Here is a 14,358-nt window from a genome sequence, read left to right on the forward strand (position 1 = left end):
ATAAAGGACACTTACTGCATGGATGGATGGATGGATGGATGGATGGATGGATGGATGGATGGATGGATGGATGGATGAACAGACATACAGACAGGTAGAGATGCATGGAGATGGACATAGATAAATGGTGATAGATAGTGCTAATAATATTGACCTTAAAATTTTATATATATATATATATATATATATATATATATATATATATATATATATATATATAWAAATATATATATATATATATATATATATATATATATATATATATATATATATATATATATATATATATAAAACTCATAGTGTCATAAATAAATAACAGACAAACTAAATAAATAAAATAAAAGACAAGCTGTTTTATATGATACATAAGTATGATGAATTGTTCTAAAGTAACTGCAACCTTAAAAAAAATAAGCATTTTATATTGCATGAAATGTGAAAACGCACACAAGTACAAACAAAAAACTTCTTCTTTAACTTTTATCAATACTGTCTTGCTGAAGACATTTTTACCTCCAGTACTTTGATCGCTAGGAACTATTTTGACATTAATGAAATGTTGATCAAATGCTGCACGTTGACTGGACACCAACAGTAATTGTGATGGAGGATGAGATGTTTCCTTGTGCAAATAAATAATTAAATAAAATACATTTGAGGATTGCTTAGTTGAGTTGTGCATGTGAAGAAATGTTGCATTGTCACAGATTTAAATGACCATCCTTCACCCCTCAGACACACTTCTCAATCAAATGTGGAAGAAAGAATCTGAAAACTTTCTCCACATGCACACTGAAGCAACACACACACACACACACACACACACAGACACACACACACACACGCACGCACACACACACACACACACACACACACACACACACACACACACACACACAAACACACACAGACACACACACACACACACACACACACACACACACACACACACACACACACACACACACACACACACACACGTAAATAACATAAAATGCAGACACAGTAGCAATTTAATAACACACCTTAAAACAACATCAAAAATTTTAAATAATTTATTAACACTTTGTGTGTGTGTGTGTGTGTGTGTGTGTGTGTGTGTGTGTGTGTGTGTGTGTGTGTGTGTGTGTGTGTGTGTGTGTCTGTGTGTGTTTGTGTGTGTGTGTGTCTGTGAGAGAGAGAGAGAGAGAGAGAGAACAGGAGAACAGCATGCAAATCTAAAAAACTAATCGGAACTACACTTCTATAAACAAATAAAAGAAGAAAAAAGAATGTTCTCAAGTGTCACTCTTGCGGGTTTTTTTAATATATGTTTTGATTTTTTCCACTATGTATTCCTCAAAACTGTGTTTTATTCCAGGAGGTTTCCAGCTCTTTTGCCACACGCCTTTTCGAATACCCTGTTGGATTATTCTCATCGCATTCATTTTGATGTTGGTCCTATCTGAAAGAGATATGAGGTGTTTTATTTTCAGTATCATGCAATCTGACCTCTTTTGATAATCTTACACATAGGGCTTACTCACCTTTAATGTTCAGCTCCGTCGCCATTAAGGAAAAAAAGGCCTGTTGCCTTTCATCTAATTTTTCCCTGCAGTTTTTTTTTTGTGGCCAGAATTTCTTAAGGAGATCGTCCAGCTCCTCCTCATCCTTCTTAGTTTGGGCATCTGCTGGCTCCACGACTACAACGTCGCTGTTCTCGCTCTCTTCAGTGGCGCTTTCGTCGCTGGCACTGCTGTCGCTGGCACTGCTGTCGCTGTCACTGCTGTCTTCGTTGGCGTCATAGTCGATGGATCTTTCGGTGCTGTCGTCGGGTCTATCATCGGCGGGTCTTTTATTTTCTCTGTCGCTGTCGCCGTTGGCGCTTCCAGTATATCTTTTGTAGGCACTGTTGTCCTTGGTGCTGTTGTTGGGTCTGTCGGTTGCCTCTGTCGCTAGCTTGAGTTGCTCCAAGTCCCTCCCCTGGTCTTTGATAGTATATTTGAGGACAGACAGCTCTCTCTGGACAGCGGGTAGGTCTTTTGTCAAGGCCTCAGTTGCTTCTCTGAGGGTTTTTTGCGATTGACGTAACTCGTCAATTTGGCACACAAGAAATGTTTCAATCCTATTCATGATAACGTTGATCTCTTGCGTGGCAATGAGGTCAAAGTCACTTTGACTTGAGCTGGTCATCTTTTTTATGGTGCTGTTTGGGTCAAGCAAAACACAGAAGAGGTGAGAAATGTTTTTTTTTTTTTATTGTACAGTCATACTGTTGCATTGTTTTGTTGTTGTATTTTCTGTCATTTCATCAACTGTGTGTGTGTGTGTGTGTGTGTGTGTGTGTGTGTGTGTGTGACATGCATTAAATTTTTAACAAAACTTAAATGTCTGACACTGAAAAATTATTTTAAAATAAACAATGTACAAGTGTCGAGGCCCTTTTTTTTCCCCTTTTTTGGCTAAGATGAAGGGGGGTCTATATATATATATATATATATAAATGAGCAATTCCAGTTTTAAGGATGTGCCATTTGCACATATATTGAAACATCTCTTTATATATATTTTTTCAGGATGAAAATAGCCACAGAGTTGTGGGAGCAGAAAACTATCAATTGGGAAACATTTTTTACATTTAAAATAAAAAAATAAATAAAAATGTGTTATGGATGTGACAAAACAGTCTGCAAGTTTACAGTATACAAGATACTTTGTAGAAATCCTCCAAATTAAACTGCATGACCCAACATAAACGGTGCTAATCGAAAAGATAAGTGTTGGACCACTGTAGTTCAAAGATGACTGATTGATCTGATTTTACGCGTCTGTATTTATGCGGAAAAACCATCTTTATGGATGTGATCTCTCTCTCTGATATGGATGTGACAGATTGCCACTTGTGTGACTATGCTAAATCAAGTATAATAGTTTGAATACACAGATAGATACATTTTTGAGAAGTTTTAAAGCATTGTAAAACTTTTTTTAATGGCAAGTTGACATTTGCAAACAATTGCTCATGTATACCTTTTTTTTTTAAGCAAAGAAAAGTCTTTTGAGGTCTAACCATAAAGGACATCCATGCAACGATCAAAGGGTGTGTGACCGTCACTTTACTGCGGTTGCAAAAATACCAGCGTAATCCCTATACACTGGTCAGGGTTAGGCCCCTGGGCACAATGTCTTGTAGGCCCCCTATACAGTATACCATAGTTGAATTAAAAAAATAAGATTAATATAATATTTGTTTATATAAAAAAAATATATATTATATATATTATATTATATATATAAAAAAATATATTAAAAAAAATCTATCTGTAATGTATTGCCCCCATTTTTTTAAATAAATAATATACAGTACATTTATTTCTAGTCTACAAATATTTAAAATTTTTAAGCATTTAAAGCACACTTTGAAAAAAAAATAAATAAATATATATATATATATATATATATATATATATATATATATATATATATATATATATATATATACTAATACAACTAGGGGAAATTAATGGATTTTAATATGCTTGTTCAAGTTCACTGGAGCACTACTAACATTTATTTTTAAGGGTATTTATAATGTATGAATTCTACAAACTTATAATGCAGATGATTTGAATAAACATCTCTCCAATCCAGTTCGAGGAATATGAATCCTCCATAATATACACACTTATTAATGATTCCTACTTCTCTCACTCGTTATGTGGAGCATACAAAGTGCGGACGGACGCCTGGGCCCATTGCTTAATCCGGCCCTCATTGTTTAAAGTACCAATTAGTCATTCGGTGGTCATTTCACCGAAGCACGATGATTCAGCAAACGTTTTATTGACAGTACGTCGAAAGATGTTGCGAAAATTGTCGAATGTTCACTGTAACAGTAAAAGAACTATTTAAATAACAGTAGTCTGTGTTACCGTGATCCACCGAAGATAAAACTTTGACGTCGAATAAAAGTATGATTGACAGCACGTCGAAAGATGTTGCGAAAATTGTGGAATGTTTACTGTAACAGTAAAAGAAATGTTTAAATAACAGTAGTCTTTGTTACCTTGATCCGCCGATGATAAAGTTGTTCGTCGAATAGCAGAATGATTGACAGCACGACGTCAGAGGCAAAAGAGGCGTGGCTTTCATTTTATGATAAGAATTGGTTTATTAACTAGTAATGGCATTTTTTTACCCGATCATTTAACTCCTCTAAGCAAAAAGCAAGTGCATTTAACTTACGACTGAAGGAGAAGACTGAGCAGAGTTGATCCATTGTATAGATCAAGACCGTTATTGATCATTTATTTTATAAACTGCACCACAATGAAACGGCAAGTGACATTAAAGTTGGGTGATAAAAAGACATTTCCTGCCCTCTAGTGGACAACGTTTGAAACGTTCAGACCCAACCGCCAGACTGCTTTTACTCATTCTAATAATTTTAATTGTACATCTATACTCACACATATACATACATATATATATGTATGTATACATATATATATATATGTGTTTGTATGTATATATACACATATATACACATACACACACACAAATATATACATATATATATATACATACATAATGTATGTATATATATATGTATATATTTGTGTGTGTGTGTATGTATGTATATATATATACATATACACACACGTGTATACACACACACATATATATATATATGCATACACACACATTTTTTTATGTTGTTTTAAAACTTGAGCATCTTGGCTTTCCATCAAGCATTAAAAAAAAAAAAATATATATATATATATATATATATATATATATTCTGAGATGCGCATAACAATTAATGGAGACATTTTCCAGAATGTAAAAACTCAATACAACACAGAATTGTCTTAAACGTTTATTTCAACGTAACATTTGTTTTTGCATGCAGAATAAGATTTTAACAAAGTTTAAACAGACCAATACTATCCAGCTACAGGCCTGCAGAACCACACACTTTTCAGGCACACACGATCTAGGCAAACCATATATGGCTACGACGGATGTTAATGCTTGGACATTATCTACTTCTATATATATATATATAAATTTTATCTCTCTCTCATTATATATATATATATATATATATATATTTATATATAATCTATATCTATAAAGATATCTATATATATATAAAATATTATATATATATATATAATACATAATTATAACTATATTATATATTGTTTACATGATGAACTATAGTAATTAATTTTAATGTGACACATTATTGTTTGTTTTTATAGTTTACAACAAAGCAATTTTAACCAAGCATGATAGATCCTGAATTAGTTTACTACACTTAATCAGTTAAGATAATCAATGTATATCAATTAATATTAGATCAATTAACATTATATATATATATATAAATATACATAAAGATCTATATATATATAGAGACATAATCAGTTAAGATATTCAAATTATAACTATATTATATATTGTTTACATGATGAACTATAGTAATTAATTTATAATGTGACACATTATTGTTTGTTTTTATAGTTTACAACAAAGCAATTTTAACCAAGCATGATAGATCCTGAATTAGTTTATTACACTTAATCAGTTAAGATAATCAATGTATATCAATTAATATTAGATCAATTAACATTACATATATATATATATATATAATATATAAATATATATAAAGATCTATATATATACATAATCAGTTAAGATATTCAAATTATAACTATATTATATATTGTTTACATGATGAACTATAGTAATTAATTTTAATGTGACACATTATTGTTTGTTTTTTATAGGTTTACAACAAAGCAATTTTAACCAAGCATGATAGATCCTGAATTAGTTTATTACACTTAATCAGTTAAGATAATCAATTTATATCAATTAATATTAGATTTATATATATATATATATATATATATATATAAAATATATAAATAGATATAAATATATTATATATATAATATATAAAAAGATCTATATATAAATAGAGAGAGAGACATAATCAGTTAAGATATTCAAATTATAACTATATTATATATTGTTTACATGATTAACTATAGTAATTAATTTTAATGTGACACAATATTAGTTTGTTTTTTATAGTTTACAACAAAGCAATTTTAACCAAGCGATAATGCTCCCAATGACTTAGTTACCACACATAGTTTGCCTAGATAGTGTGCCTGAAACATGTGTGGTTCTGCTGGCCTGCAGCTGGATATTTCTCACTATGGCAAGCTGTTTTGGCATTTAATCTAGAACCCGTACTAGTATCTATTTTCATGTTACTAGTACTTAACCCTTGTACCTAAAAATTAAGCACAAGTAACATGAAAATAGACACGTGTACAGGTTATCGATTCAATGCCAAAACAGCTTGCCATGCACACGTTGTCGTCTTTGACGGAAAGAGGAAAGGAGAGAAAAAAAGAAGAAGAAGAAAATAAATAAAAAGGAGAGTCCATCAGGATTTCCACCATCGCCTGAATTTTTTCCCGGGAACACTACTGCCGGGGTCCTGAAAAAGATAAAAATGCAATTAGAGAAAAAGTGACTCAAAAACTAAACAAAAGTAATTAATACATGGTCTTCAGTTTTACTCATTGTTTCACAGTTGTACACACATTGTTTGCAAAAGTTTATTTCATGGCTGATAATCGGTCATGTTTACATGCACGTCACCCAGTAATAATAATAAAAAAATAATAAAATCCTTGCAATTAGTCTCCATGTATTACAGCAACACGTCTACAATTTGTAGTTGATAGCCGAGAGCCGATATGTGTGATCTGCGTGCACACGCACGCATCAGAGTCAGATTTGTCCCCGGGGTCAGATTTTAATACAACACCCGAGCACAGTTGACCTAATGAAAAACACAGTGCACAACATAAAGACAGTATGTGGCGGAGGGTTGAGAGCACCTATGCTGGATTTAGTGACTGGCGCAGGTCTCCCCTGCTGCTGTTTGCGTGATGCTACAGGACGAACAACCCAACGAGTTGTGTAGCACGCTTGCATGGCAACTATTATGCTTACGCCTGTTTCACACCGCAAGCGTCAGCGGCGCGTGTGTTTTCGGCGTCCATGTTAACAGATTACAGCTTTCGTACCGCACGCAACAGCAGCGCGTGAGCGTCGCCGAAGCAGCAGTGCAGCGATAGTTTCGGCGCTGGGTCTATTTTTGACGCGCTGCTCACGCTCAATTAAAGTGACAGTGCATTGAGAATGACCAAAACACATTGAATGACAGTAAAAAGTACCAATTTTACACAATAAATGCGTTAATAATGTCAAATGGTTTATATATAGTCATTCAAATAAACTTAAAACGATTAAAAACGCCAACAAACATTTATTTAGGCCCGAACTACAAAACCAAATGTAAAACACTTTTAGTAGCAGTTTTGCTTAAGTTGCACACTAGTGCGGTAGGAGAGGGGAAATAGAATATTTACGGCATTTGTAGTCCATAGCGAAGTGTATTGTGGGTAGTGTTGTTCGACACGCATGCTGGATGATGTGAGCTCGCTGTGTTCTGTGCAGCTGAGCAGATTAAGGAAGTTTTAATCGGCTTTGTTTTATGTTCACTCGAGTTATTCCTACCGGGAGCTGTTTGCACTGTGAATCTGACAACACGAAAATAAGTAAAAGAATGGCATGCATTGGTTACTTTCGTCCGTCTCATCCTCTGCACGAGCATGAATTAACGAGCTGTTATTCTGCCGCTGGACATTACTGAAGCGGAGAAAGCAACACTAGTTTGATCATGTATAAATATCATTATAACTATGTTGCATAAATATGATTATAACTAGGTCTACAGCAAACTGATAATCAAATAACATGATATCACAGGCGATTGTCTTCTGACTGTAGACACTTCTCATATAAGTTAGCTTGAGAAGCAAACAGTACTATTTGATCTATAAAATTTGTAAAATAAACATTTGCAGGTTAAAGACACAGCATAGGAGGGGCCTTGGTGCAGATGAAAAGTTTAAAAAGTGTATTTGTATATAGAGAGACATGGGTAACTAGATAGAATAGACAGATAGGTTGATCTCTGCAGCAGCTGCCGAAGAGCTGTGCGCTGCAAACGCAGCTGGTGTGAAAGGCAAACGCCTGCGTGCTGCTACTGCTCGACATGCGCGCTGCGCACGCTCTGCTCACGCGCCGCTGACGCTTGCGGTGTGAAACAGGCGTTACACATGTAATATTTTTTTCTTGAGGCGATTTAAACCGAAAAACGCAATGGCACTATCAAACATGGACGGAGTGCAGACTTTGCAGCTCACTTTACCTTTTCACTACTGACATCCTGGCCAGAACGGTTACAGTCATCCTCACTCATCTCGTGACCCGTGTTAGACTCCTCTGTACCACGTTCAAGGATTTCCATCGTAAGCTACGAATAAAAGGCACAAGTTAAATATTTTGACCAGAAGTGACATGAACAACAACATCCTAAAACTATAAAGGTCTGTCTAAAGTGAAAGTTTCAGTGTCCAAACTAAAGAAACGACGCCACTTTCAATTTGCAACACATTGAGGGCCCTATCATACACCGGGCGCAATGTGAAGCGCAAGGCACGACGCAATTGTTGTTTGCTAGTTTACGCTCGGCGCAGGAGTCGCTTTGACGATTTGCGCCACGCTCTTTAAATAGCAAATGCATTTGCGCTCGTATGTGCGCCCGCCCATAGGCGTTCTGGCCTAAAAAGGGAGGCGTATTAAAGCGCATTGCTATTTTGAGAAACTATAATAGAGTTTTCAATAGACCAGAACAATGGACTATCAATAGACAAATCAATATTCAATAGACTAGCCTACATCAATATAAAAACCACTGACTTCATCCCTTCTTCATCTCGGGAGGCTTTTTCAGTTCATTCATAACAATTTGCTTTTGTATAATGTTATGATTATTAGCAGTATTATTTATTATATGCCTATTTATATTTGTTTTATTAATAACAAGCTAGCATGTGTATTAGGATATATCTCAAGTTTTTTTGACCACACGTTGTATTTATTGTTCGTTTGCTGGAAATTAGAACCGAATTTAGAAATAGATTTGAAACAAATCTTTGCGCTTAACAAACACAATGAATTATTTATAGGGTAATTGATGTCTGTGTGTACAAGGTTATCCTATCCACGAGAGCAAAAGTAAAATTTGTTCATTTATCTCTCATTCTCGCGCTGAAGATGCTGTTTAACTGTTTTTCTTTGCTAGTGAAATGCTCAGTTTTTCCCACTTACTCTTACTTTACGTCATGTAAATAGCAAATGCGCCATGGCGCGACACAACTGACTCTTAAAGGGAATGAGGTGAGACTGATCTGAACTCTGAACACACCTATAAAAGATGTGGGTTTCATTAAATGTGCTAAATTATTCAAAGAAACTTACGATCACACTTTCAGTTCTTATCAGCTCAGGAACGCAAGGGTCTCTTTCTGGAGTGGGTTCTCTCGTCACGGTGACGTCGCTGTCATCGGAAGACTGAAAAACATGGAAAAGAGCACACATGCGTCACCACACCTGAGCAATGATTGTTTGTGCAGAAACAAAAACGAGGATGCTTGAAAAGTCGCCGGTTCATTCCGCTGTGGAGACCCCGGATTAATAAAGGGACTGAGCCGAACAGAAAATGAACAAACATATTTAAAAATAAATAAATAAACTCACCGTCTCTCTCTCTCTTTCAGCCGCTGTCTGTTTTGTCACGATTGTATATGGCTGTGGCATGTTTTCATCTCTTCTCTCTGTGACCTCACCAGGATGCCTTGGCGGGCCGTCCTGAAAAACATGGAAAAGAGCACACATGCGTCACCACACCTGAGCAATGATTGTTTGTGCAGAAACAAAAACGAGGATGCTTGAAAAGTCGCCGGTTCATTCCGCTGTGGAGACCCCGGATTAATAAAGGGACTGAGCCGAACAGAAAATGAACAAACATATTTAAAAATAAATAAATAAACTCACCGTCTCTCTCTCTCTTTCAGCCGCTGTCTGTTTTGTCACGATTGTATATGGCTGTGGCATGTTTTCATCTCTTCTCTCTGTGACCTCACCAGGATGCCTTGGCGGGCCGTCCTGAAAAACATGGAAAAGAGCACACATGCGTCACCACACCTGAGCAATGATTGTTTGTGCAGAAACAAAAACGAGGATGCTTGAAAAGTCGCCGGTTCATTCCGCTGTGGCGACCCCGGATTAATAAAGGGACTGAGCCGAACAGAAAATGAACAAACATATTTAAAAATAAATAAATAAACTCACCGTCTCTCTCTCTCTTTCAGCCGCTGTCTGTTTTGTCACGATTGTATATGGCTGTGGCATGTTTTCATCTCTTCTCTCTGTGACCTCACCAGGATGCCTTGGCGGGCCGTCCTGAAAAACATGGAAAAGAGCACACATGCGTCACCACACCTGAGCAATGATTGTTTGTGCAGAAAAAAAAACCAGGATGCTTGAAAAGTCGCCGGTTCATTCCGCTGTGGCGACCCCGGATTAATAAAGGGACTGAGCCGAACAGAAAATGAACAAACATATTTAAAAATAAATAAATAAACTCACCGTCTCTCTCTCTCTTTCAGCCGCTGTCTGTTTTGTCACGATTGTATATGGCTGTGGCATGTTTTCATCTCTTCTCTCTGTGACCTCACCAGGATGCCTTGGCGGGCCGTCCTGAAAAACATGGAAAAGAGCACACATGCGTCACCACACCTGAGCAATGATTGTTTGTGCAGAAAAAAAAACCAGGATGCTTGAAAAGTCGCCGGTTCATTCCGCTGTGGCGACCCCGGATTAATAAAGGGACTGAGCCGAACAGAAAATGAACAAACATATTTAAAAATAAATAAATAAACTCACCGTCTCTCTCTCTCTTTCAGCCGCTGTCTGTTTTGTCACGATTGTATATGGCTGTGGCATGTTTTCATCTCTTCTCTCTGTGACCTCACCAGGATGCCTTGGCGGGCCGTCCTGAAAAACATGGAAAAGAGCACACATGCGTCACCACACCTGAGCAATGATTGTTTGTGCAGAAACAAAAACCAGGATGCTTGAAAAGTCGCCGGTTCATTCCGCTGTGGCGACCCCGGATTAATAAAGGGACTGAGCCGAACAGAAAATGAACAAACATATTTAAAAATAAATAAATAAACTCACCGTCTCTCTCTCTCTTTCAGCCGCTGTCTGTTTTGTCACGATTGTATATGGCTGTGGCATGTTTTCATCTCTTCTCTCTGTGACCTCACCAGGATGCCTTGGCGGGCCGTCCTGAAAAACATGGAAAAGAGCACACATGCGTCACCACACCTGAGCAATGATTGTTTGTGCAGAAACAAAAACCAGGATGCTTGAAAAGTCGCCGGTTCATTCCGCTGTGGCGACCCCGGATTAATAAAGGGACTGAGCCGAACAGAAAATGAACAAACATATTTAAAAATAAATAAATAAACTCACCGTCTCTCTCTCTCTTTCAGCCGCTGTCTGTTTTGTCACGATTGTATATGGCTGTGGCATGTTTTCATCTCTTCTCTCTGTGACCTCACCAGGATGCCTTGGCGGGCCGTCCTGAAAAACATGGAAAAGAGCACACATGCGTCACCACACCTGAGCAATGATTGTTTGTGCAGAAACAAAAACCAGGATGCTTGAAAAGTCGCCGGTTCATTCCGCTGTGGCGACCCCGGATTAATAAAGGGACTGAGCCGAACAGAAAATGAACAAACATATTTAAAAATAAATAAATAAACTCACTGTCTCTCTCTCTCTTTCAGCCGCTGTCTGTTTTGTCACGATTGTATATGGCTGTGGCATGTTTTCATCTCTTCTCTCTGTGACCTCACCAGGATGCCTTGGCGGGCCGTCCTGAAAAACATGGAAAAGAGCACACATGCGTCACCACACCTGAGCAATGATTGTTTGTGCAGAAACAAAAACGAGGATGCTTGAAAAGTCGCCGGTTCATTCCGCTGTGGAGACCCCGGATTAATAAAGGGACTGAGCCGAAAAGAAAATGAACGAATCAAGATATTTGTAAAAAAAAAAAAAAAAAAAAAAAAAAAAAGAAAAAGAAAAAAATAAACGTACACTTGGTCCGCTTCTTTGGATCTCCGGCACATTTTCATCTTGCAAATGGGGGGGGGCGTGTGGCATCTCTTTAGCTCTGTTGTGATCGGGAGACTTTCCTTTCTGAAAAATATTGAGATGAACACACGCATCTTCACATTTGAGCAATTAATGTTTGTACAGGAACAAAAACTGGGATATTCTGAAGTATGTACTTCCGCATAAATGTACCTTCCCCCACACATTTACACTACATTCAAGGTGTTCTGGTACACTAGACCCAGGTCTAATGAAAGTCTTGAAAGCGTAGGTCCAGTGTTCCCACACTCTGTCCTCGTCCTTTCTCGTGCTCTGTTTTCTTCCCCTCCCCCACGCTCCCGCACAAAGTTGCAACATTGTTGCAAATTCAACGATTAACACCGTCTGCTCTTACATTCCCGCACATTTTACCCTATCTCTTGCGGGAACCAAGCTTTTTTTTTTTCTCATACCCTGTCCCATCTGCCAATTAAGGGTATACAGTACTGTAAATAGGTAAAAAGGCTTTGCCAGTCTAATATGTGCTGGAAAAGTTGGCGGTTCATTCCGCAGTGGCGACCCCGGATTATTAAAGAGACTGAGCCGAAAAGGAAACGAACGAATCAAGATATGTGTAAAAAAATAAAAAAAAAATAAAAAAAACTTACACTTAACCTGCTTCTTTTCAGCTCCGGCACATTTTCGTCTTGCAAATGGGTGGGGGTGTGTGGCATCTCTAGCACTAGTGTGATCTGGAGCCTTCTGAAAAATATTGAAAAGAACACACGCATTAGAGCAATCAATGTTTGCACAAAAACAAAGATATTTTGAAGTAGGTTGAAAATCTGTTTTCCCCACGTTCGTGTGGGTTTCCTTCGTTTTCCCCCACAGTCCTAACACAAGTGGCACAGGTGAATTGGGTAGACTGAAATTGTCTGTTGTGAATGAGCGTGTATGGATGTTTGCCAGGGATGGGTTGCAGCGGGAAGGGCATGCGCTGCGTAAAGCATGTGCTGGATAAGTGGCGGTTCATTCCGCTGTGGCGACCCGGGGACTTAATAAAGGGACTGAGCCGAAAAGAAAATGAATGATGGAATTAAAATATTCGAACAAACTTACAGTCAAATCCCCCTGTCACAACCTCTGACCTCAGGCACACGTAGGTGTGCTTGTGGGATAGATTTAGAAAAATACACGCATCTTCACATTTGAGCAATGACTTAAGTTAACTTGTTTCATGCATTATTTTTCAAAATACCTATTTTGCGTGGATCAAAGTAAACACCTTTTTTGGCTGCACGTGTAGTTTAACAAGAACGTTTGAAACATCCTGCTTAAAAATATGCAGCGTGGAAATGACATTAATTCGGACATTATTTTGAAAAGTTTATAGGAAAGGCTGTACGTGAATATACGCAAATGCAGTTAACGTGGACTTTGGCAACTCCAGGTCTGCACTAAAAGTCAAGAATCTAACGTTTACGTTAAAGCCCGAATTAATATACGATCACAAACATTAGCGTCACTTTGATACATCAAGCTAACTTACACATTTTAAGCACGGCAGCTTCGAGATTCATTATGAAAAGCGCTGGAGGCATCAAACAACGCGACGATCAGGTTACAATATGGACGCAAACAATAAACAAGTCACCCAAACATTCGAATATATCGAAGTGTTGATACAACAAATCATAAAATTTACCTTTATCCTTGCAGCAATGTGTCGCGTGCGGTGTCGCTGGTGTGTGGTTTGTGTGTGAGGGTCACTCGGGTCTTAACGGATGCTGTTCTTTTTGGCGCTTTTTTTGAAATGTGCGGGTATAGGCCCTGATTGGCTAATCGTGTTTTATTTATTTTATTATTTTTTGAACACGCTTAACTGCACTCCCAGCAGTTTTTATTTTATATACATGTATATAATATCTGTATATATAATTTTATACATTTATATACATTATTAAAATTCGAATAATTAATATGACTGAATAGTACACCTGTTCGGTGAAAATCTGATGATTCATTATTAATGATGATTGTCATTAATAATAATAATAATAATAATAATTATTATTATTATAAGGCAAGCATTTTCTGACAAATAATAAAATTGAAAGGACCATTTTGAGAGCCATTATTGCAAGATTGACATCAACATCTGAAACAAGTATAAAAAAATAAAAATAAAAAAATGGCATCAATAATAATAATCATTGTCATTTTTGTTTCAGTTATTTCTGGTTAGCTTAAAATCCCAACACAGTATGAAAA

The 14,358-nt window shown here is 36.9% G+C and overlaps 2 protein-coding genes across 3 annotated transcripts; both read right to left on the bottom strand.

Moving 5' to 3' along the window:
- Positions 1-1,040: 1,040 nt before the first annotated feature.
- On the bottom strand, positions 1,041-4,284 carry LOC100535622 (uncharacterized). Its single transcript, XM_003201668.7, has 3 exons — positions 4,046-4,284; positions 1,527-2,185; positions 1,041-1,444 (listed from the first exon to the last, which is right to left on the bottom strand). Exons 1-3 carry the CDS (start codon positions 4,129-4,131, stop codon positions 1,278-1,280), a joined length of 912 nt encoding a protein of 303 aa, XP_003201716.2. The 5' UTR covers positions 4,132-4,284; the 3' UTR covers positions 1,041-1,277.
- A 561-nt stretch (positions 4,285-4,845) lies between these two features.
- Positions 4,846-13,848, bottom strand: LOC141376276 (uncharacterized). 2 transcript variants are annotated; one of them, XM_073914272.1, is made up of 15 exons: positions 13,793-13,848; positions 12,756-12,849; positions 12,091-12,192; positions 11,758-11,868; positions 11,461-11,571; positions 11,164-11,274; positions 10,867-10,977; positions 10,570-10,680; positions 10,273-10,383; positions 9,976-10,086; positions 9,679-9,789; positions 9,400-9,492; positions 8,288-8,392; positions 6,193-6,502; positions 4,846-4,941 (listed from the first exon to the last, which is right to left on the bottom strand). In XM_073914272.1, the coding sequence occupies exons 2-14, from the start codon at positions 12,819-12,821 to the stop codon at positions 6,449-6,451; spliced, it is 1,308 nt and encodes a 435-aa protein (XP_073770373.1). In that variant the 5' UTR covers positions 12,822-12,849; positions 13,793-13,848; the 3' UTR covers positions 4,846-4,941; positions 6,193-6,448. The 2 variants fall into 2 exon arrangements, with proteins under 2 accessions (XP_073770373.1, XP_073770374.1); XM_073914273.1 differs by lacking the exon at positions 13,793-13,848 and adding an exon at positions 12,946-13,154.
- Between the last annotated feature and the right edge of the window lie 510 nt (positions 13,849-14,358).

The sequence above is a fragment of the Danio rerio genome, chromosome 10, assembly GCF_049306965.1.
Source record: "Danio rerio strain Tuebingen ecotype United States chromosome 10, GRCz12tu, whole genome shotgun sequence".
In the NCBI taxonomy this organism is placed as follows: domain Eukaryota; kingdom Metazoa; phylum Chordata; class Actinopteri; order Cypriniformes; family Danionidae; genus Danio; species Danio rerio.